The sequence below is a fragment of the Seriola lalandi genome, unplaced genomic scaffold (genome assembly GCF_002814215.2).
Source record: "Seriola lalandi dorsalis isolate HSWRI2012SDOR001 ecotype SW California unplaced genomic scaffold, Sedor1 jcf7180002054389, whole genome shotgun sequence".
NCBI lineage: Eukaryota > Metazoa > Chordata > Actinopteri > Carangiformes > Carangidae > Seriola > Seriola lalandi.
The window spans coordinates 104,417-127,007 of NW_019524942.1; the positions used below are offsets into that span (position 1 = coordinate 104,417).

Genomic DNA, 22,591 nt, shown 5'->3' on the forward strand with positions numbered 1-22,591 from the left:
GATATAGAGCTGTGAGAAATGTGCTTTCTGCCACCTGCATGTTTCGGCTCACTTTCAACTCCTTGCTCACTGTGTGTGTTTTTGTTTGCGCCAAGTTATTCAGGCCAGAGTCGCCTCACATTTTTCACGTTTCCCATTCCTCTCGGCTAATGATGCGCTACCGCTCAGAGCGAGATAAGCGGACGCACAGACAGCGTGTACCAAAACAGGATGTTGTGCTTCTGTTAGAAAACATCGTCCTTAACCATGCTGCTGACTCAGTCCCTGAGTATTTCCAACTTGTGGCACATGCAGATACATTTTTCTGGTTGATTTCAAATACGCACACCGAAAGAAAAATAGCTAAATTGATAGTAGGCGTTCACACAAGTCAATTTTTTTTTTGCTATCCTGTGAAACTGTCTCCAAAATGGCAGCTTTTCATGGGTAATGTAAGAAAACTAATGTATTTGTTAAGATGGTTTTTGAAATGTTTTACTTGGCTTAGGAAGTAGCTTAATTTTCTCAGCCTGAACCTTGAATCATTCACTCAACTCAACAACTTTGGCGATACGTGGTTTTCACTGGACGGTGACAGTTTTTGGTCAATTTCACCTGTTAATGTGCAACTTAGCTAATATATATAATATAATATATATCGCTTTTAGAACCATTTGTTGACAAATTTTATCCCTAAATGTCCCTAAAAATCCTGCACGTCCAAATTCAAAGGTACTTTATTAGCGTGACTAACTTCCCTTCACATTTAATTATCTCCCAATCTGCAGTACCAGTCGTACTTTTCCTCTTGTACATTCTGCACTGTCACCTTTATGTTATTGTTTCACAGTAAGAGCTGTTGCTCAATCTCAGCCAGGTGATAACCGTACCTGCACCGGCTGATACAAAATGGGGTGATCCAATGACCGAACCTGGCTTCGAACCGAAACTATTTTTGAGCAGATGCCCAAATCTAACCTGTCAAGATTTCACATGGCTCACCTGTGTGTTTCCCCTGCACTGTACACCTGTGACTCATTCCCGCCTCAGCTGCTGCACATTAATAATTCTGTCTGAAAATAAACACAGTCATACCTGTTGTCAAACTGCTCAGATGGACTGCACCCATCTTTGATCGTGGCCTGCATTTGGATGATGACTGCACAGTTTTAGTGGGTGTATCTTTTGCACGACTGTTATCATGGTGACAAAATCTACCTAGGTGTCTCGCGAACCACATTTTGCCACAATGACACACACTCAAACACTCACAAGGTGAAAACAATACCAGCTGTCAATTTCGGTAATAATAACATTCCAGTTCCTGGTTTCTTTAATTGTCCATGCTGGGAAACGTCATTAATGTTATGAACAGTTACACCTGTGCTTTTCCTGTTGTGACACGTCAGAGTTTCGACTGTGGGAAAGATCCGTTGCTCTTACTGTTTCTTGTCAAGCCCATTTACCTGCCTGAACTCCTTTTCCTCATCTGCTGCTGTTGACCAGGTTCCTCTGGCTTGTTTCCTTCTCTGAACCAGCACACCTCTTGGTTAAGCCTGGTTTAACGTCAAACTGTAGCTGCCTCTTGTCTGCAGCTGGATCCTGTTACAGCGCAATCAGTTTTCACCTTGTGAGTCTCTATGACAACAAGACTTGGAGAAGCTGGGAATGAGTGATTGCACCTGGTTGTTGTTACTGATGTTTTTAAATTGGACAAATCTAAGTTCTGTAAAGTGGGAAAAATTAATCATATGACAATCTGTGATAAGGACATAAATAAACAGACAAGCTTTAATTCTTTATCTCATGTTTACCAAAATAAAAAACATAATAATTGATACAAAAACCCCTTCAATGCAAAAGATTGTTGTATTTGGCTTGTGGATACACTCGTGGGCATCTCCAATCCTCATACCATATTCAATGCCAGTGTTTCTCTCCTCAATACCAGTTGTTTTCACACAATGCTACTTCTCAGAAGTAGCATCATATGAAAACAACAGAAAAGAGAAGCATCTCTTATCATGCTGCTGCAGGATTCTCACCTCGGCAGCTGTATGAAGAAGTGAGTTTCAATAAAGCTAAATCATTGGTGGGATAAGTATATATAGAAAAAAAATTCATTGTTGACTTTTTTTTGTTTTCAACCAAGACATCTCTCCCTTAACCCTTCCGCGGGCATTTTTGTACATTTTTCTCAACTTTTTTTTTGGATTGATAAACATTTTAAATCATCATACATCAATATTTTTTTCTACTTTTTTTTCATAAATCAAATAAACAACTTCAAACTTGCTCAAAACTACCAAACCTGAGCATATAACACTATTACATCAGCATGGCCAGTGCTAGTGGTGAGAAAACCTGTCTTCACATTATTTGGATGTGACCCCCTCTGTACTGAGAACATTATATTTAATTTTTTTACCAAGAAATTTTGACACTCTGGCCTTTGTTGTAATGGATGAGAAGATAACATTTTACACAAGAGTTGACAGGTCAAGGTCACAGACAGATGCTGAGAAGATAATTCTTTCCCCACCTCTTCTGCTTTTTTTTTTTTTTAGCTCTTTTATACCTTGTCCTCACAAGTATTAGTGAAGACTTGTCTGTCGCCTCATTGAGGGTAGTCATCTTCTTCAGCATCTCCATCATCTCCACCATGAAGACGCTGGCTGTGTTGGTGCTTCTTTGCACCGTGATGGTTCAGACCGGAACGGCTCGTAAGTGTTAATGTTTGTGTGTGTGTGTGTGTGTGTGTGTGTGTGAATAGATCTAAGGTGAGGTCGCATGGAGCCTGCCCAAAATTGCCATCCAACACAAGGGTTAATCCAGATAAAGGGCCTTTCTTTCTTCTCTATTTTGCTTCAGGAAGGAGAAACCAGTTCAGGAGGGCATCATTTTGCCCCGTTGGTTGGACTGCGATCAGAGGACGCTGTTTCCGCTTTGTTTCAGCTGCGACGTCTTGGGGTAAAGCTGAGGTAATCAGGAAAAATTTGATTCAGATTCAGAAATATTTTTTTCAAGCGTTCTTTAATGTTTAAGTTATTTTTCTGTGGTAATTGCACTTCATCTCCGCGACAGAAACACTGTCAGGTCATAGGTGGACACCTCGCATCTGTGCACAACGCTGCCGAGTATCGCAAAATTCAGAAGATGATATTGAAGGCCACGCGTGGGTTTCCACAAACATGGCTTGGAGGCAGCGACTGCCAAGACGTAGGCGATACCAACTTGCTTTTATCCTCATTCAAATATTAATTATTTACCAATTTATTCATACAGTTTTCAATTCTCCTGTGTCCTGTAGGAGGCTATATGGCTGTGGAGTGATGGTACACCTTTCAACTATATGCACTGTGGCACATTTAACAACGGTTGGTGGAATCAGCACTGCCTGCAAATGAACTATGGAGGTAAATCACACATTATTTGTATCAATAATAGTGTGGATAATAAAAGAAAAGTATCTGGATATATACTTTAAAATCTCAAGTGACAAACGCTGTTAAAATGATAAATGATGACCGACAAAGTGACTTTGGTGTCGGTAAACAGTTTCAGCTTTTGGGTTCTGTGGCGTTCATTGACTCCTGTGTTCTTATTTCGTACAGCAAACAAGTGCTGGGATGATGTGAAGTGCAGCAGCCATCTTCCATCTGTCTGTGTCCTGGGTCCTGGCAAATTTGACGCAGTGGCCTGATGCACCCGTGAGGAAGCACAAAGACATATTTGTGTTTATGCTTTTGTTGTAACGCTTTTTAAGGAATGAAGCAATGTAAACAGGAGCTGGATTGTCTCTTAGGCCTCGTGTCTTAAATAAGAGAAGACTGGATGTGCTGTGTGGACAATGCTTTTTTGGCAAAACTTTATTGTAGAGAGTGAACTCTTCTCTTTTTCATGCAAAAATAAAATGCTCAAGCAATGACAGAGGCTGTTTTGTGAATCTGGTGTATGTCAAGATATGGATTAATAAGGACTTTAACGGCGCCCGCTATACATCCTTTTTTACAACAAAGTAAAATTACTCTAATGAAAACGTGTCACCATTTCAAAAGTGTGTGCAGCGTTAGATCCTTAGATCTTTAGATCTTACCCGAAAGAATAAGAAGAATTTCAAATTGAGTATCCTACATATCCTGCAGTGTTCAAATATAATTAAATGAGCAATAATTGGTTCATACAGAATATATTTTCAACATTAAAAAGGCAGGGAGGACTTTAAAATCATTTTTTAAAAATGTATTTTATTTGAGACGAAACAAGTAGAACTGCTCCTTTTCATTAATTATATTTCCTATAAAACAGAAATCCAAATAAATATAATACAGATTTGTTTGGCTGAATTTCTCTGCTACAATATAGTCAAAGAGTGTGACACATGAAGGAAATTTAATTCCTCTCCAGCCCAGGTTGGATATATTACTTATTTCTGATTGTGTTGTTTTCAGTCTTTGGCCGCCACTCACTTGTTGACTTCTAATGCAACTCCTATTGATGGGAAAAGACTTATTTTATATTATTTCCTGTTTTCCAACTTCACACTGAGGAAAATGAGTCAGACCCTCAAGGTTTAGAATCACATGTTAACCTTTAAGTTATAGTTATCCATAACAAATGATCCTCTTCCGCCTTGCACCGTGTTCGTCACCACTGTACTTCAGATCGTCTGAGTTTACAGTACTGACTTCTTTACATTCCTTCCATGAGGGCCTTCTTCTTCTTCTTCCTCACAGGCTTATTCTGGGCTTCGGTTGTGTTGCTGCTGAAGTTGCCGACACTGCTGGCTCTCTTCATCTCGTACACCACCTGAGCTGCTTCGTCAGAGAGAGTCTGCAGGGAGGACAGTTGATAAATCTGTACTATGTAGCTCACTTTAAATGCCTGATGTAAAATGAACATTTAACATTTAATGTTTCAAATCACACTATAATGTTAATATTATACACATATAAAATGTGTTTTTGTTTGTATCTTGGGGAATACCTAAAACCATTTGGGAATATTAGATCAGTTTATCTCAATCAGGCCGAAAAATACACTGTATATAATCCATAATCAGAAGTAAACATGAAGTCCTTCTAAATGGCCACCGGGTGGTGCTGTTGTGCTCACATCTCCACTTAAAAACTACTACCTTGTTTCAGGGCCCATGGCCGAATCTGTAGTTTTTGAGACATTCTGTTCACTAAAAACAAACTGCTGATAACACAAATTATCCTTCAATCATCAGTTTATGGAGTGAAAATTTCAAATCTTGAACATGAATTATATTATATGCCTTTGTTCATAAATTAACCGTATGATTACCTGAGACTCTGTGGTGATGTCACAGATTGTTGTCATGGTGTCCATCCAGTTGCCATAGATAGACTCTTGCTTTTGAATTGGCCTGTGCTGACTTTGAGGCAGAAAGAGGAAGTGTGAAAACCACCTCTCAGTACGCACACAGACACACACAAACACTCTTGCATTAACCACCAGATGTGCATGTCTGACTGTAACTCTTAACTTTAAACCTATTCCTGCCCATAACCCTGAAATCAAGTCCAAGTCCAAAATAAAGTTCAGAGGTCAGAAACTCATACCTGATTTGTTCGAGCAGGTGTTGCTGCGCTTTTAGTTGCTTCTGTGCTTCCTGCACTCGACCCTCCATGGTTAAACTGGCACAGAGCTGAGCGCAGTGGACGCCGAGCACCGACATGTTGAAACTACCGGCCCAAATCCGGCTTCAGACAGACAGAGGGGGTGAGATGAAGACAGATAAATTATCTCTAATCAACACAAACGCAGCTTAAACTTCTAGCGTTCTAGCGCAGCAAGCGTAGGTAGAGTTTTTTACCTGGAGGAGGTGACCGGTCGCTGTTCAGTGATGATGCGAGTGACTCTCTGTTGGTCTCTGGTCTTGAAGCTCAGCTGGAGTTGGAATGGGAGTGTGTCTTTCTGGAGGAAAACTGACACACACATACATATAATATCTTATAATAACAGCTTGTTCCATACTTCTTCTTCCCTACAGTCCCCACAGTGAGGTGGCCAGGTGACGGTCCCCACACTGTGACGTAAACCAACATAACACAGCGGTGTTCATGTCGTTCTTTTGTCGTTTGCGTTTGAGTATACAGTCGGTCTTACCGTGCATAAACTCTGGTTTGACAGCAAACTCGAAGGTGATCTCCAGCCCCTTGGTCACATTCCCTATCTCTCTCACCAGTTTGTGATTGTTTTCATCCTCATAGGGAAAATACCTACAGAGAAAGATGAAGAAGAGAATTAAAAATCAACATTAAAAAGCTACGTTTCTCAGACTTACATGCAAATAAACAGGAAAGAGTTGAATGGATGGAACAGAAAGAAAGTGAATTAGTATTTTGGCATATTTAAACTGAGCATACATCATGTTATATGCAAATGACTGCCTGGAGTGAAAGCTAACCTGTTAGCATGAAAGCATTTTGGTGTTTATCTCCTCATTGTTGCTAGATTTACAGACATAACAACCTGAAAAGTTCTTGTTAGTGTTTTCTATAAACGTCAGTCACAACTCACATTCCATCAGAGGCAAGCAGCGTTGCCGTGACACTTGTTGCTAGGACGTTGTCCCTGGAGGCCGCCTGCATCTCTCTAGCAATGGTACCGATGTTCACGATGTTCACCTGTGCAGGAGAGCGAGTTATTTTCTCAAATTTAAGCCTTTTCAAGTTGGTATTCATAACTTATTGAGCTTTTAAACCCAGAAGCGGTGTTACGCAATCTCACCCTTCCCCCTGTAGTGTCTGCGAGTCTCCCAACGTCAGCCAAGCGACAGTCCGTCCCTTCAAAGCTCATTATTGATATTATGACTCTAGGGGAGGAAAAAGAATGAGAATGTGTTTAATTTTATTTTTTAATTTCTTTTTATTTTGTATTTTATTTGTGTAATTTGTGTGTGTCCTCACCCACTCCCCACCGCCTGAAGAGCCAGCTGTCTGTAGAAATACGGCGTGAGGGGAGACAAGGACAGAGATGCTGTTTGCTCCATCTCACCCAGTCCAATGTTGGCTCTGCCATCAGTGCACAAAATCACCTGTACAACGAGATTGAGAACTACCTTACCAACAAGCTGCAGTCCACATGGGCAGCATCACTGTAAAGATTCAGTAACCTCAGATAGAGTAATACCTACTCAGATAAAATGATCAATAGCACATTTATACCATAGGTTGTAAGTTGTGTAACGTCGCAGTATTTCCTTAAACGTCAATTAGACTCACTCACCTTTGACCCAGGGTATCTTGACGCTATAGCAACCGAGGCTAACGCTGCAGGACCGAGACACGTAGCCCCGTGTTCCCTGAGCCTGGATTATACAGAAAACAAAATTTACAGTTGTGTACCACAGGGATCCACACGCAAATACAATGTCGTCACTTACTCTCGGACTCTCTGTATCAGTTGCTGAAAGGTCTCCGCAATACAGTGTGGGACGCTGTAAGCCGCACCCTGTTGCCATATATGGTCGTAGTCGACCAACGCCCAATCCCTGAGAGTGAGAGGAGTGCGAGTACCATCACCATATATTACAACCTGTAAAAATAACGCATGAGAAGAAGGTTAGAGGATCGTGCGAATTTGAGTATGGCAGATTTCCCACTTTCAAACTTTTGATTTGTTTTTGTATGTTCACAACCATGAGGATAAAAGCAGTTTGAGATATATCACTGTATTTACCTCCCCACAGAAGAAACCACCTGCTGATATTTTACTGTACAAAAGAAAAAGCAACTTCCGCAGAGTGTAATAATTTATCACCGCAAACAGGAAGTCTTCTCTTGTTTTTGTTACGGCGTGATGACTTGAGTGTGTTAATATCAGTTCTGCATGATACAGCCTGTCAATCTCCTGATGTTTGAATCTATTGCACTGGGATAGCCTAAAAAATTTTGTAAGTTTATTTCTACAATTTTTTGTTGTTGTTGTTTTAGAGATTTCTGGGTTTCTTGACTTTATTTCTCAGTTCAGCTTTTAAAACGACATGATTATGACATCTGTAAATGGCTAAAACTCAAGTATTCTCACTCATTCCAATGTAAATCCCATAGTTCAGTCTCGTATACAAAAGTCCAGTTCACCCAAAGAGGCATTTTCCCTCTCAGATATTCAATATGTCACAAGAAAAGAGAAAAAAGTCAAAATAAAATCATTTTTATTTCCCTTTAATCATCCTGTAAAAGCAACAAATCAATAACATTTGTATTTATATAATGCAATAAAAAAAAAACTTAATTTTACCTCATCACCGAATGTCACCAGTGCCACTCTCCTGCGGGGGGACTGCTGCAGCATGGACGTCAGCGCTCTCTGGAGGGCGTCCTGGATACCCTGTCGCCACCACATGCAAACCACGTTAATATTACAGTCTGCTGACCACTATACATGTGTGAGTTCAGTCACCATGGTGAACTTGATAAAAATCTCACCTCTAGTCTGGATATGTGGGCTGGAAATCCGCTGCTTGATGTGACCTAGAAAATATGAGACTGAGATGTCTCTTCACATATAATGTTCACATACACACTTTTTTTTATCTTATTGTGATTTAAGGTGGTAACACACCATATCATAGTTTTCTGTGATTAATTTCACCTCCAGTCAAACTTTGCCGTGTTAAAGTGACATTTCCCGTCTTGCAGTGCTGTTTCCTGACGTGGGCGCTCTTTTGTTTGTGTGTTCAGCTGCTGTGGCTGTTATTACTTCATGCTAACTACCTAGTTTTTCTGTTAATCCTAAACCAAAAGGTAACTTTTTAAAACTTAAACAACCATAGTTACTGGTTGGTTTTCAAATTAAGAAAAAAACATATGATAAGCTGACAAAATATGTAAAATGATAAAACTTGAACCACATGTTTTGCTACTGATCCCTTACAAAAAGCAATGTTTTTTCTGCTTTCCTCTCCCATTAATCATCTCATGACCCCACAGATTTATCTCGTGGCCCTTTGGAGGGGCCCGACCCACAGGTTGGGAACCACTGTATTATACATTACTGTATATAGTAGTTAAATACACCTTGAGTAGCTACAGCAGTAAGATGTTGCTTCACTATTAACAATCTAATTATGTCAAATATAATAATAAGGATAATACTCTTGTCATTTGCTTCAGTGTGTGCTTCACACACACACACACACACACACACACACACACACACACACACCTCTGTAGTGACGCTCATGCTGCCAGATATGTCCACACAGAACACCACCAGCGTGTCCTCCAGGTTCTGGTAGTCGTCGTCGCTCTGGCTCGGCAGGTAAAGGTCGTCACTGCGCACACCTGCGCGCTGACCGATACACACTCTCTGCAGGCCGTCGCTCACACTGTTCTCACATCCGCAAAACTCACACACCCACACCTGAGGAAGAAGATATTTTATTCTTTATTTATTTTATTTTACTGCTCATCACTTTTGTTTCAGTGATAATAAAAAGGGAAGTTACCACTCACATTCCTCTGTAGAGAACTCAGACATGACAAGGCAGCACTACATTTCCCACAAACCACTGGGCTCTGAAAATTCTCCATGCCTGAGGCTGTTCAGAGAAGGAGGCAAAAAGAAAAGAGGTTAAAAAATGGAACAGGTGTGTTTGTTTGTGTGTGTGTGTGTGTGTGTAAGTGTGTGTGTTAATGTGACCTTGGCTGATGTTGACCAGTTTCCCAACACTGAGGGAGACGACGTTGATGTTGGCTTTCAACCTGCTCTCTCCTTCGAGCTTGTCAGCTGATGAATCACGACAAAGGAATGAAGAAAGCAAACAGTAAATATAACTTTGGAGCATTCACGATTCATGTAGAGAGAGAGATTGTGAGGGGGGGGAGGGGCAAAGGGCAAACAAAACTCACTTCTGGGTGGGACAGGCGGCGGGAGCGAGCGAGGAATGAGCGGAGGCTGAAAGGCGGGAGCAGAGGGGAGAGGAAGGGAGATAGGATGAGGTTTTTTGACGCGGCGAGGAGGCAGCGGTGGAGGAGCTGGACCTGGGGAAAGAAAAGAAAGACTGTGATGTTTGTCACGGAGGCTGATCCAGGTTTAGATTAATGTCGATCGTCACAGTTGCTCAAAAACAACCCTGAGGCCCCTGATGATGAGTGCTGTAGCTGGCGTATATCTATTGCCATTCAGTGAACATCTGTAAATTGTAGCATCAACCTATTGTCTGCATGTGAGGTGTTTGGTGGACCTCTGTAAATTGCAGAGTTCTTAAATGGTCTTCTTTGCATGGGGTCTTGGTTTCGCCACTGTTTCCAAGGCAGCAACTAGTTTTTTTGTGAAATTTTTAGTTTCTGTCTGTGTGAGTTCACCATCAAGGTCAAAGCTGCTTTTCACCATATTGACCATGTAAAGTGGTGAGACTTCCTGTGAATGTGGTAAAAAAAAAAAGAAAAAAGTCAACACAACTGTTTGACTTTTTAAAGGTTAAATTTGACAAACTGAAGTAACTGTTGGTTTCATCTATGTGATTAAATAAACATGTCAGCGTGGACTTTCCCTCGTCAGAGTGTTATCTTCACATCTCTTTTACTGTGCTTCTCTGTCTCTTGCAAGCATGCCCACACACTCACACACACGCATGCATAAATAGACACACACACACACACACACACACACACAACACTACTGCTTAATACGTTTTCCTGTTATTTCACTGCAGGGCTCTTGAGAATAAAATTACTCTCTTCAGACAGAAAAACAACAGTTTAGATACATTGAACTTTGTGAACGATGTGTGTGTGTGTGTGTGTGTGTGTGTGTGTGTGTGTGTGTGTGTGGGAGAGAGAGCAAGACAGACAAAATTACCTTTCTGTTTAAAAGCCACTGTGTTGTCATATTCATTCTGAATAGGAGAAATATCTGTGGACGTTGGGACAATTACTTTATTAACACACATGTATGATGCTAAAACACTAAGTTAAACCACAAACATACAGTAAATGGAACAAATAATATAATATAATAATATATATTATTTATATTATATCAATTAATCCAGGTTAAAGTGATGTCATCCATTTGAAATGACCTTATTAACTCATCCATGTAACTCAGGAGGCACGCTCTTATTTTGAAAAAAAAGAAAAAACGATTCGCGTGATGTTTCAAATGATGAGCTGATTAAATGATTAGATTGTTCTTCAGTAAAGACATAAAAGGAAATAAAACTTTATCTACTGTATGTGACACAGAAAGGAGTTAAGAAAAGCATGCAGCAAAATATATATATTAGTATCAAGTATATATACTGTATATATAAATACATATCAGAGTATTATTATTATTATTATTACATATTTGTATTGAGAAGTTTTATTGAAAACTGTCCAACTCCAAAGTTTAGGGGCAAAATTTCAGACAAAGTTTCACTAGAAATTTAGAAGGATTTAATGCACTCACCTGCTTCGTCACACCTCCAATTACATACGACATGACTGCAGGCAAACTCCATCTGAGACACACAAAGACACAAAAACGTTTATATTATAATTTCATTTCAAATGCTCGACGTTCAGTCGCGCCGCTCTATGCTCAAACACTGGATCAAATGAACGGAGGAAAGAAAGTGAGAAATACGAACGCAGCACGAAGAAATAAAACAGCTCAGCAATATGACAACAGCAGATCAGCTTCCTGGCATTGTGGATTCATCGTCACCACGGCAACCGGGCCCTTGATTTGGTTATTTTTCTAGTTAACAGGTGGCTGAGTAAAACCATGAAAGCAGACGTTTCCTGTTTGAACAACTGTAAGTTGAAAAATGAACAGCTTGGTACATGATGAGCTGGTATGGGTTAGATGAAGCACAAATGTGTGTAACAGTGTGTTTCATGGCTGATCGACACACGCGCGCAGTATTTTTTTAATATGAATTCAGGAAGCTGAACTCCGTCTGCGGGGCCTGAAACAAAGACACGGAGCGAACACCAGTCAGTTCAACGTTTATAACCAGAAAATTTGAGCTTCATTTTGAAACCATTTCATAGTCACATTCTGTTATAGTTAGGATGAGGAGATAGTCCAATGATTGGCTGATACAGGGGTCAAATCACAAGGTCAACATGGTGACCCACAGCTGTGACCAACCGGCTGAGCTTCCCTATCTATCTCTATTCAAAATAGAGCTCAAACAATTAGTTTATTAATGGATTAGCAGAAAAAGAATCAGCAACTACATATAATTCATGAATTGTTTTAGTCAAGTTTTTAAGCAAAACGTTCCAGCTTCTGAAATGTGCTGAATTTTTGGTTTCTGTTTTATATCTGGAAAACTGGTGTCAAATACTTTTCCCCCGCAAAAATATGAAATTACAATCCCTTATTTCACTGGAACATTTTGTATTAACAATCACATTTGCTCATTGCTTTTTTCTAATGTGAAAATGTAAAATGTATGTTTGTAAAGCATCTATTTAATGCCTGTGAATTTGTGTGTCTTGTCTATGTATAAATTCTTTGTGTATTCCTGTACACAGGTCTCTCTTGGAAGATGGATCCTGATCTCGATGAGACTACCTGTTTAAATGAAGGATATAATAATGACGTCAATGTAGCTTAAACATGTGACACAAAGAAAAAAGGAGGGGAGCTTCCAAACCAAGCCTGTCTGTCTTCTTCATGCCTTCAGGTTCCCGTAACTGTGAACATATTTTGCCTTTTTTAAATGTTCTTCTGGCTTTCCTGCATTTTTCTTTGTGTTGTCACAGACCTGCTTGGAAAGCCTTTTGCCTCCTGTTTTCATGGATTCCTCATTTTGTACACAATTAATTTTGGCCTGGATCCTGATCAATTAACATGGAAGCATGAGGAAATCAACATCCTGACATGCAGAAATCTGTAAAAAAATTTGAAGCCATGCTATGTTGAATGCCAAATCTAATTTTAGCTTTAAAATAGACACCTACTAAACGCAATTAAGCTCAGCCTGTCTTTGAAATAAATGTTTGACATGTTGGGACATACGCTTATTTGCTTTCTTGCAAAGAGTAAGACGAGTAGTTTGATACCGCTCTCATTTCTGTACGTTAAAAATTAAGCTAGCTTAGCTTAGCTTAGCACAAAGACTGTAAACGGGGGGAAACAGCTAGCCTGGTTCTGCCTAAGGTAAAATCTTTCTACCATCACGTCTTCTTCAAAGTTCACTCACTAACATGCAGTTAAATAACAAATTGTGTGCTGAACTCTTTCTGAGTGTGGACTATTAATTTCCTGGAGTATGAGCTTGTTGCCAGGCAACTGGTCCAGACCAAGAAATAGTGTGACCCACAACCCGCCATAAAACTGCCATTTGTCATTTTTACACTTAAGATTTCGTATATGGGTTTCTGGACAGAGCAAGAGCAACATTATACTGTGAATTTTATTCTTCCCTCTGTGATTCTCTTGTGTTAAACACCTGCAAAATTGCGGAATTTTCTTTTCCTCACAGATATCTGTTTTCCAAAAAGTACCGTGATTGGTTTTGTGTAATCAGTCATTCCACAACAACAGGTGTCACTCACTGTAAGTCATTTGGTGAATGTCTCACTTTGGACTTCAGACACTTTGCTGTATATTGAATAGTTTTTGCTAGATGTCAAATTAACCCCCATCTGGTTCCTAGATGCTGCTCGGTTTGGTAAAACATGTCAGGTCTTAAGGGAACACGAGTGAATTCTTACACTTTTTTTAAATTTGCAAAATGGAAAATGCAAATGAAAGCTACATTAGAAAACTGGTTGCTGTCAAATGAATCTTCACAGAGACTCTGACTTCCCTGACATAAACATACTCTCTCTGTCTCTTTAATATGAAAAAACAAAAAACACCTTATTGCCGGAGGGAACACACACACACACACACAATACAAGAAGAAAAGAATTACCTTTGCCGTGGTGAGCACAGTGGTGTCTGTAAAACTGAAAGCCAGCGTGTCTATCGCAGTAGATTCTTTTAGTACATAAGTGTGTGGGCGTGTTCAAAGTCTAACAAGAAACGCTGAGTGTGTGTGTGTGTGTGTGAGACTTATCTCGTGTGTCAGGAAGTAGGGAGTCGAGAGAAAGAGACAGAAATGAAAGTCAAAAGGAAGAGACGAAGAGTTGAAAGAAAGAAGAAAAAGATTGGTATCTATAAAGATGACTTAATCCCAACCAAAGAGAGAAAATCACATGTGAAGAAAAATGTCTACCTCAGCCATTTTGAATGAATCTGTGTCAGTGTTTGTATGTGTTGTTTTTAATGAGCTTTGATCCCAGCAGCAGCCACGGCGTCCAACCTTCCTGAAGTGCCCATGAGCCAGTGTTGACCCCTGTCTGCTCCCTGATCTCTGACCTCTTGGGGCAAATGCACTTACATGAATTGTAGACTGAAATGCTGTAAAAAAAACCATGTGCACAAACACAAACACTTTGTAAAACTAATTAATTTATTAGTCAGAATTAATACTGTTTCGTTAAGAAAGTGCTTTTCATTCATGTACAGATTTAAGACATGAAGATCTGTAGCCGGCTGGACCAGCTATTCTTAAGTTTAGCCTTATTCTAATGTGGTTTACTGAGTGGAAACTTACTCATGACTAAATTACAACAGGTTGCACCTCATAAACCTGTAGAAATGTAAGTAGAAATGAGTTGTTACTGAGTATTTACACCCAGGAGCAACCAGGTGTGACTGATGTGTAGCTAAACCAACTTAGCTTGCTAATGTCTGACCTGCTTAGAGAAAGGTAAACGGGATACATTTGACACTTAATAAGTATTGGTCAATAATGATGTGAATATTAAATCTTTTAAATTACATTTTGCAAAACTAAACACAACATACTTCAAAGTATGAAATGTAAAACTGGAAGTTACACTAGCCTGTGAAGCTACAGTGACTTATTCACATAGAACTGATTGAACAGCGCAACAGATATTTTTTAAATTTTAATTTGCAGTTATAAGGAATGTTTTTCAGGTGCCCACTTTTCCAGTTTCTGTTCATTTTCTGTATGTTTTCTATGAAAATTAGCAAAAATAGGGTTAACATCTCAGTGAATATTTAGTCACATTAATTGTTCTGTGCAAATTATTGAGGCATGATAGTGTTGTTCTGTTACTATTAGTCTGCTGATAGTAATAATCTGCTCTGGTACTATTTGCGGCATTATTTCTGCCCCTCCAGTGACTCCAGCACGGCTCTCAAGATGGCGGCTACCGCCACAGCACCGGGGTCGGGCAAGGTGAGCCTCTCGGCTGCGATGTAGCTGGCCCGTCCCGCCTTCGCCGTGAGGTCACGGGTTGCCTCCGCCCCCGATTCAGCTTTCTAGGAACAGAGAGGGAAGAAATGGAATTCAGGGAATATACGAACAAACACGTTGCAAACAAAGTCAGCCAGTGTAGAAAATCTGATTAAAACAAATGCGTGCAGTCTTTCAATTATAACTGCACCTGCACAGCAGCCTGTAGTATGAGCATCTGTCCACCAGGTGGAGCTGTAGTCAGCTTCATCAGCTCATCCACAGCAGGACACAGCGCATCCAACTAGAGAGGAAGAGAAACAGAAGCAGATGTATAAAGTTGTTATTTCATAAATATTTTACTTCTGAGCACTGGTGAAAATAACTTATTAAAATAAAAGACATGTATGAAAAGTTGCATAGAAATAAGTTGACAACTCTCTCACCATTGTTCTGTCTCCAGGATCAGCACCACCGTACCTGACGACAGATCATTTAGATTCATGTGAACATGTTATTTAATTGTTTTTTTTCATTAAGTGTTTACTTGACAAATAATTGACAGTTTCAGCACTTCTTGCACACTTTAATGTTCATATTGTATTCAGAACCTCAAAATAGATTAGACTAAAAGTATTTAAATCACTTTTAATCAAAATATAAATCACGAAAAATTAACACAGACAGACAAACAGCCACGCACCTCCTCATGGCCTGCGTCCCAGCATGCATTGCACTGGCCCAGGCTGCAGCGTTGCTCTGTCCCTCGGTCACATGAGCAGCCGCCGCAGTCAGGAACAGGCTGTACAACTGAGAAACACATAAAAGCGAGTGTGTGTTTATGCGGGTAAATATAGCGTAAGCTGTTACCACTTCGTATCCAAACTGTGCAATAATGATGAAATACAGTGGAAAACCTACCGCCCCTGAAGACCCGCCCATCTTCTCCTGCACCAATCCAGCCAAGACCGATAAGAGTTTCGCAGGGCAACCAGGGACCACGTGACCCTGCAGCCACTCCTGAATGGCTGAATGAACATTTTCACAATTGTTAAAAGTTAAATATTTCATAGACAATTAAACATCCTTTCACGTATTTACAGTGTCTTTATGCACTTTTCCTCTTCTATTCTCATTACGCCGCTGTTGATAGTCCACACAGTTTCCTACCTCTCGCAGCCTGTGCATGAGTGTTCCCACAGTCTCCGTCCCCGGCAGCGCGGTCCAGGGAGTTGAGTTCTTCCTGTTTTTCCAGCAGTGAGGAACAAACCCGCTCTAATGCTCTGCGCATCACAGGACTCAATGGACCTAGCCAGAAAAAACAACAACATATATTTAATTAATAAGCAAGATGACACTTGGCAGCTCGCGTGGCTGTATACAAAGGCTGATAGGAGACTTAAATAAGCTGCAGTTCCTCTAATGGCCACCCAGGTTAAATTAAATTAAAAATTCTGGGGCACAATCTTGTCTTTTGACGCTGTTTCTCTAAAATATCACGTCATACAAATTCACCACATAGCAGATAATAATAAACTACAAGTGCACACTTTAAGTAACCTTGGAAACCAACCTTTGGAGTGTGTGTCGTCCTGCGGTCGTGTGCCCAGGGCTGGAGGATCTGTGATGTAGCTGCGGCCGCTCACACACACACTGCTGAGGTTTGGCCAGGCGGGGGCCCTGGTCTTAGCATCTGTGTGGGACAAAGGATGTTCAGTATGTGCGTGGTTTAGTGTAGTGTATGTTAAAACACACATTTTGGTCAATCTGTGTGTGTACCAAGTCTATACTTGCATGATTCTTGGTGTGATTATCCTCTTAAAAGTGTGTGTCTGGACTATTTAAATTTTAGACCTTGTGAGGACGTTTTTGGAAAATGAGGACATTTTGGCCTTCTCTGATTGGTTAGAAGAAGGTCCACAAAAGTTACTCACTGTAGCTTTAAGTACAGAGCTGGAGTCAGGATATGTTTAGCTTAGCTTCAGATTAAAACTGGCAACAGGAGGACACAGGTGGCTTGGCTTTTTCCGCACCAAAGAAAGTGCATGTACCAATATCTCCAGAGCTGTTGTATTTACACTGTGTTCCCTGTTTGCTTAACCTGTAAGTGAACTGAAATGTATAAAGAACGCTGTGATTTTAAGGAGAGTTACGTGTTGGAGGTATTTCTTGACAAATAATGGTGCTACTTGTGTAATGCCTCTGGAAACGGTGTTAAATAAAAAAAAAAAAGACATCAGATTTGAGTTTGGAGCTTGGTACTAAACATTTTCATCCTCACTGTGACGACGACACTTTGGGAATCTGTGCTCAGTCACTCCACGCATCTTTCTCTGGAGGTTAAACAATCAAGATCTGTCAGCTGTAGAAGTGTTGATAGGTGAAGCTATCCAAAGCCAGGCTAGCTGTTTCCCTCTGCTTCCAGTGTTTATGCTAAGCTAGGCTAAAATGGCTAAAATATATATTGATATCATTCTCCTCATCTCACTGTATTTCCCAAAATGTTAAACATTTCCTTTAAGGTTTGGGTCTGTGGGAATTAATTGTGTGTTCATGCTCACCAAACAGTCTCAGTGTTTCCTCATTGGCTAGCATCAGGGTCAGCGACACTCCCGCCATCTCCAGTGATGTCATGAAAGAGCCAGACATCACCCTGGCAACCACCAAGCCGCGATTCTCTGTAACCGTGGAGACCAACGATCACATTCCATGTTTACCATTGGGTCAAAAGGTCAAAGAAAACTTTACAGCTCCTTGGTTGGGACTAGATTCTTTTAAATGGTTCTTTTAACACTTGAACATTGCCGAGCGAATGTAACCACACACAAAAACACACACACTTTACCCAGACAGATGATGGCAGCTCTAGTAACAACAGCCAGCTCCAGACAAGACAGAGCTCCGAGGTTGTTTACACACACAACCACACTGTCTCCTGTATGAAAGAAGGTAGACACACACAAACACAGAGTTCAAATAAACAGTGGCTGCATACGCTAAAAGTCACTATAATTATAATAAGAATATATGTATATAAAAATGATAATATCGTACCTGATTTCAGCGGCAGATAGGATTGGCTGTCAGGGTTGGTCATGTGATCGATCATGGTTTTCACCACCTCGTCTGCGGATGCCACCTGATTGACAGCAAAAGTGAATAAAACAAACAAAAAGGGACTGAAAAGTTCACAGAAAAAGGGTAAATGGAGTCATATAGATGGTAGATTTAGGCTGGTGTTGAATCACCTTTGACCTTTTGATTCCAGGTTCACCATGGATACCTGAAAAAGATGGAAAACACTAGTAAACTTTAAGAAATGTCCTCAAACAATCCAAACAATTGGTATCAGACCTAAAAATCTTGTATTCTGTACCCCTCTCCCTTCTCTCTTTCTCCATCCCGCTCTCACCGTCCCTTACCCAGTCCCAGCTCCATTTCTCCTGGCGGCAGGTCAAACGAAGGCAGGCAGCCTGGGACGCTGCACGGAGACAGACTCACCCCCAGTGTACCTGGAATATAAACACCAACAAAATGTATTACTAGGAAAAGTATTCCAGGAACCAAAGAGCAGTAAAGGGAATGAGCTGGTGAAGGAGTGACTCACCAATCCCCTTCAAAACTGCTGTCACCTTGGCAACAATCTGGTCCAATGAAGAGCCTTCTTCTGCCAACGCACCTGCCAACTGGCAGAAAGTGTGAACAGATTTTTAAAGGTAAGCTTTTTTATTTATAATTAAAAAAAAAAAAAAAATCAAAACATGATTCCACTCATGTAACTGAGTGGCATTATGGGAAATGAAGGATCCAAAGTTTTTGCAGTTTCACATGGTTGTTGTTTACCTTGTGTATGAAGACGGTGCCACAAAGGCCTCTCCTCCCAGCCTTACTGGGTCGGTCGAAGGCGCAGTCCTCAGCAACAATCACCATGTCAACGGCGACGCCATGGTTACGGGCCTGCTCTGCAGCCAACCCAAAGTTGAGGCGGTCGCCGGTGTAGTTCTTCACGATGAGAAGGACCCCAGAGGCTCCTGGGAGGGAGGGGGTTGTTCATCTTCAATTATTATTATCAATTTAATTATTCTTTAAATTAATGTTCACAATAGTGACAAAAACCTAATTTAACACAAGTTAAAGAAGTTTTTTCCCTCTGAAGTGTTTGTTGCAGCGATGAATCCTTTTGACAGAGCAATATTTGCATCATATTGTGCAGTACTTTCCTTCAGTAAATAAGACACAAACTGCTCCCTGACTAAAAATAGAAAAACGGCAAAAGTCTGGCATATATTACCTGCATTATGCAAGGACATAATGGCAGCCAGGATGCTGGCAGGGGGTGGAGACGCAAATACTCCACCTGCTACTGCTGCTGACAGCATCCCCGCACCAACATAACCTGGAGACCCACAGAAGGAAGATTAAAACGTGAGAAATAAAAGCTAAGACAATTAATTGACAATTGCTCTGTAAAAGATCTACCCCCGTGTGCCGGCTCATGCCCTGACCCTCCTCCCGACAGCAGGGCCACTTTGCCCTTCAGGTTGTCCAGGTCGGACCGGAGCACGACTCTGTGGCCCTTCAGCAGAGACAAGCCCCCACTGGCCCTGACGAGGCCGCAGAGAGCCTCATCCACACAGCTGTCCACTGAGTTTATTAACTTCTTCTGGGGCTGATAGAGAGAAATAAAGAACAAAATATACAATATGCTCACAGTTTATGATATATTGTAGTAGTTGAATCTAACAAAAAGTATATCAAGATACATTCAGTGCCTGTTCATATATTAATGCATCAGTAATAAAGGTAACGAATGTGACCAATCAGTTATTTTACTTTCCACATATTTCCATGTGCAAATGCTTTTGCATTAAGTGTTTTAAATCGTGGTAGTCAAAGTTACACTAAGTGTGTGTGTGTGTGTGTGTGTGTGTGTGAATAAGTGACAGACAGTCCTCATTCCATTCCACATAAACAAACACAGTTAAATCCTAGTTTACACAAGCTGCACAATAACGTTTTATCTGCAACAACAACACAGTATAAAATGTAGGATTTACAGCTTTTCCTTCACTTCCGTTATCACTGCACTGGACTCTGGTCTCTTTGAATGACAAGTGTACAAAGCAATGCTAACACAGTCATGCTATAAGAGCCTCCTGGCATCCGTCATGTCAGCACAAATGTACAGTCAGACATGCAGTGCATCTCCTCGCTGATGTTCAAAAATATCTTTTAAAGTTATTATCGTTTATTTTCACCTCCATTTTGACATTTCTTGCTTCTTTTCCCCTCCGACAGCAGGTAGTAACAAACCGTATCAAGTCTGCTAGTTTACGCTAAAAATGACGCCTGATAGTGTGGCGTTTTGCCTACAAAATAAAAGCATATGATTTAGCTAGATGTATAAAAGGGTAACTTCTTATTTGAGCGTGCGGTGAAGAGTTACTGTGGTTATAGCAAAATGCTAAGTGGTGGCATTGTTATAAATACGCAGCAAAACAAGACCACACAGACGCATCATTAACTAAAAGTGAGCTAAGCTTTTTATTATTGATTTTATTTTGAAAAATTGAGAGGAAGTCTTGCTTCATGTTGCAAAAAGCGGAGGGAAAGGCGGTGTTTCCGGTAAACTATCTTTCGGGGCTATAGGGCATTAAAACTTTTTAAATTAACTAATAAGTAATAAAATAACTTTAATGTGAACCAAATTTGAAAAAATCTGTGCTTTTATGCCAAAAAAAAAATTACTTACAGTACGGCACAGTCCGTGAGAAAAGACTGAAAAAAATGTAAAACCGTCAGAATGAAATAAAAATAATAATTTTAATTTGCTGAACTCTATTCCTTAAGAAGGTTAGCAGACCCTACTATAAAAACTATTTCAGTAGGGATATTTAATATTCATGAAATTTTAACCTTGAATCAATTTTGCTTTGCCATTTTTTTTTTTTTAAATTTTAATCAGATTTAATGTAATGAGAGTTTGTTTTTAGACAGTTTGGGATGTACAGAACAAACTCAGTTCATCAGCGATGCTGTATTTTGAGGGAATGATTTGGGAGGATTTAAAATACGTTTGGCAAAATGAGAAGAAAAACAAAAAGTGATTTTTTAAGATAAAAAAACAATTTAACTCGTTGTATTATATCCATTCAATTATATTTTTGACTCATCGAATAGCAATGTGTTGCAGCTAAACATCATACCCATATATATAACGTTGTACAGGTGTTCATACTTTTTTTTAATTCACCCTCCTCAAGCAAGAGAAACTCCGCTCACTCGGGCTGCTCTGTAAAAACATCAAACCAACCCCCCTGGTTCCTCCTCATGACGCACAGAGCCCAGCCAGTCCGCTCTGCCTGGCTCGGCTCAGCTCAGCTCAGCTCGGAACCGTCCACAGCAACATGCAGGATGGCGAGCATGGAGACAGCCGCCGAACACGAACGTATCCTGCGGGAGATAGAGAGCACAGACACCAACTGTATCGGACCGACCCTCCGGTGAGTAACCCACCACCACCACCACCACTACTACTACCACCACCCCCGGCGGCTGTCCCTCGTCAGCCCGGTGAAAACAGCTGAACTCACGGCGTCACCCAGCTGAGGGAGTGCGGCTAGCTGTAGACTAGCGTCAAGTTAGCAAAACTTTAACGGTCATGTGTCCATTATCGGACAGCTAACCAGCTAACTTTAGCAAACATTAAACCTAGCTAAGTTACATTCTACACACTAGTGTCTAAACATTTACAACAAGTCTTAACTGTCAGGGCTAGCCTCGGCGTTGTGCCTTGATACTCTCCTTTTAGACTTTTACCTTTGTAGCCAAAGTTTATAAACTTGTCCAGAGGGATTTCAGTAACTTAGGCTAACGGTAGCTAACTTAGCTAACTAATTGACATTCTGCTCACTGGGGCAAGAGCTTTCAATGAGAGTCGGGCTTTTTTCTGCTGGTTAAGCCCTCTCTGCTTGTGAGGCGTCTTTTTGCGTTTGTTATTGAAGTCTGTCAACTTATAGAGGAGTTTAAGTAGCCCTGGGTAGTGACAGTTAGCCGGCTAGGTGGTAAGCAACAGCCAAGATGCATTGTATCACACAGTGTCAAGTGCAGCAGCCCTGACAAGCCCTGCTACTGTCTGTGTAGACAATGAATGAGAAGTACACCTCAGTTCAAATACTCCTGGGGCAATTTGCAGTGGTAACGCGGTATTGTGCACCACACAGAGAGGCACTGGTTGATGTTTGTCATGCTTTTGAATGCTTATGAGTGATGTTGCTGTTGCTCAATGATTTAGTGGAAACTCCATTCACAGGCTGAATGACTTTCCTGTTCATTTCAGGGTTTGCGCCAGCTACAGGGTTTCACATCCCGTGAGTAGGGAGG

At 40.6% G+C, this 22,591-nt stretch overlaps 4 protein-coding genes across 5 annotated transcripts in view; 2 read left to right on the forward strand and 2 right to left on the reverse strand.

Annotated features, from left to right (window-relative positions):
* The first annotated feature begins 2,547 nt into the window (after positions 1-2,547).
* LOC111657237 (ladderlectin-like) lies at positions 2,548-3,907 on the forward strand. Its single transcript, XM_023409329.2, has 5 exons — positions 2,548-2,702; positions 2,851-2,960; positions 3,064-3,198; positions 3,290-3,395; positions 3,594-3,907. The coding sequence occupies exons 1-5, from the start codon at positions 2,642-2,644 to the stop codon at positions 3,680-3,682; spliced, it is 501 nt and encodes a 166-aa protein (XP_023265097.2). The 5' UTR covers positions 2,548-2,641; the 3' UTR covers positions 3,683-3,907.
* A 299-nt stretch (positions 3,908-4,206) lies between these two features.
* On the reverse strand, positions 4,207-14,029 carry LOC111657229 (circularly permutated Ras protein 1). Its single transcript, XM_023409320.2, has 19 exons — positions 13,874-14,029; positions 11,410-11,461; positions 10,816-10,869; positions 9,864-9,995; positions 9,655-9,741; positions 9,468-9,553; positions 9,178-9,375; positions 8,439-8,483; positions 8,251-8,340; positions 7,394-7,545; positions 7,237-7,318; positions 6,918-7,045; positions 6,739-6,823; positions 6,529-6,635; positions 6,115-6,227; positions 5,822-5,933; positions 5,568-5,708; positions 5,290-5,380; positions 4,207-4,812 (listed from the first exon to the last, which is right to left on the reverse strand). Exons 2-19 carry the CDS (start codon positions 11,459-11,461, stop codon positions 4,672-4,674), a joined length of 1,896 nt encoding a protein of 631 aa, XP_023265088.1. The 5' UTR covers positions 13,874-14,029; the 3' UTR covers positions 4,207-4,671.
* Positions 14,030-14,392: 363 nt separating this feature from the next.
* On the reverse strand, positions 14,393-20,573 carry tkfc (triokinase/FMN cyclase). Its single transcript, XM_023409318.2, has 17 exons — positions 20,467-20,573; positions 19,688-19,877; positions 19,500-19,604; positions 19,052-19,239; positions 18,816-18,894; positions 18,631-18,720; positions 18,457-18,491; positions 18,263-18,347; positions 18,054-18,143; positions 17,770-17,886; positions 16,782-16,901; positions 16,379-16,516; positions 16,130-16,236; positions 15,912-16,018; positions 15,655-15,688; positions 15,420-15,512; positions 14,393-15,294 (listed from the first exon to the last, which is right to left on the reverse strand). The coding sequence occupies exons 1-17, from the start codon at positions 20,470-20,472 to the stop codon at positions 15,136-15,138; spliced, it is 1,743 nt and encodes a 580-aa protein (XP_023265086.1). The 5' UTR covers positions 20,473-20,573; the 3' UTR covers positions 14,393-15,135.
* Positions 20,574-21,530: 957 nt separating this feature from the next.
* Positions 21,531-22,591, forward strand: part of LOC111657239 (exocyst complex component 6B-like) — a 54,434-nt gene continuing 53,373 nt past the window's right edge. Inside the window, exon 1 of one of the 2 annotated variants that reach the window (XM_023409331.2) lies at positions 21,531-21,711. In XM_023409331.2, the coding sequence (XP_023265099.2) occupies positions 21,539-21,711 (173 nt within the window). In that variant the 5' untranslated portion in view covers positions 21,531-21,538. The remainder of the gene's footprint in view (positions 21,712-22,591) is intronic. The other variant, XM_023409332.2, reaches the window with a different exon arrangement.

What these genes read in the sequence shown, in the direction of transcription:
- LOC111657237 (XM_023409329.2), top strand. Translation starts at nt 2,642, where the DNA reads ATGAAGACGCTGGCTGTGTTGGTGCTTCTTTGCACCGTGATGGTTCAG. An exon ending in CGTCTTGGGGTAAAGCTGAG is followed by an intron (nt 2,961 to 3,063) that starts GTAATCAGGAAA and finishes TCTCCGCGACAG; the next exon opens with AAACACTGTCAGGTCATAGG. An exon ending in CCTGCAAATGAACTATGGAG is followed by an intron (nt 3,396 to 3,593) that starts GTAAATCACACA and finishes TATTTCGTACAG; the next exon opens with CAAACAAGTGCTGGGATGAT.
- LOC111657229 (XM_023409320.2), bottom strand. Translation starts at nt 11,461, where the DNA reads ATGGAGTTTGCCTGCAGTCATGTCGTATGTAATTGGAGGTGTGACGAA. An exon ending in GCCGCCTGTCCCACCCAGAA is followed by an intron (nt 9,742 to 9,863) that starts GTGAGTTTTGTT and finishes GTGATTCATCAG; the next exon opens with CTGACAAGCTCGAAGGAGAG. An exon ending in CGACCGGTCACCTCCTCCAG is followed by an intron (nt 5,709 to 5,821) that starts GTAAAAAACTCT and finishes GTCTGTCTGAAG; the next exon opens with CCGGATTTGGGCCGGTAGTT.
- tkfc (XM_023409318.2), bottom strand. An exon ending in TGGGCGGGTCTTCAGGGGCG is followed by an intron (nt 16,019 to 16,129) that starts GTAGGTTTTCCA and finishes TGTGTTTCTCAG; the next exon opens with TTGTACAGCCTGTTCCTGAC. An exon ending in GGGACGCAGGCCATGAGGAG is followed by an intron (nt 15,689 to 15,911) that starts GTGCGTGGCTGT and finishes ATCTGTCGTCAG; the next exon opens with GTACGGTGGTGCTGATCCTG.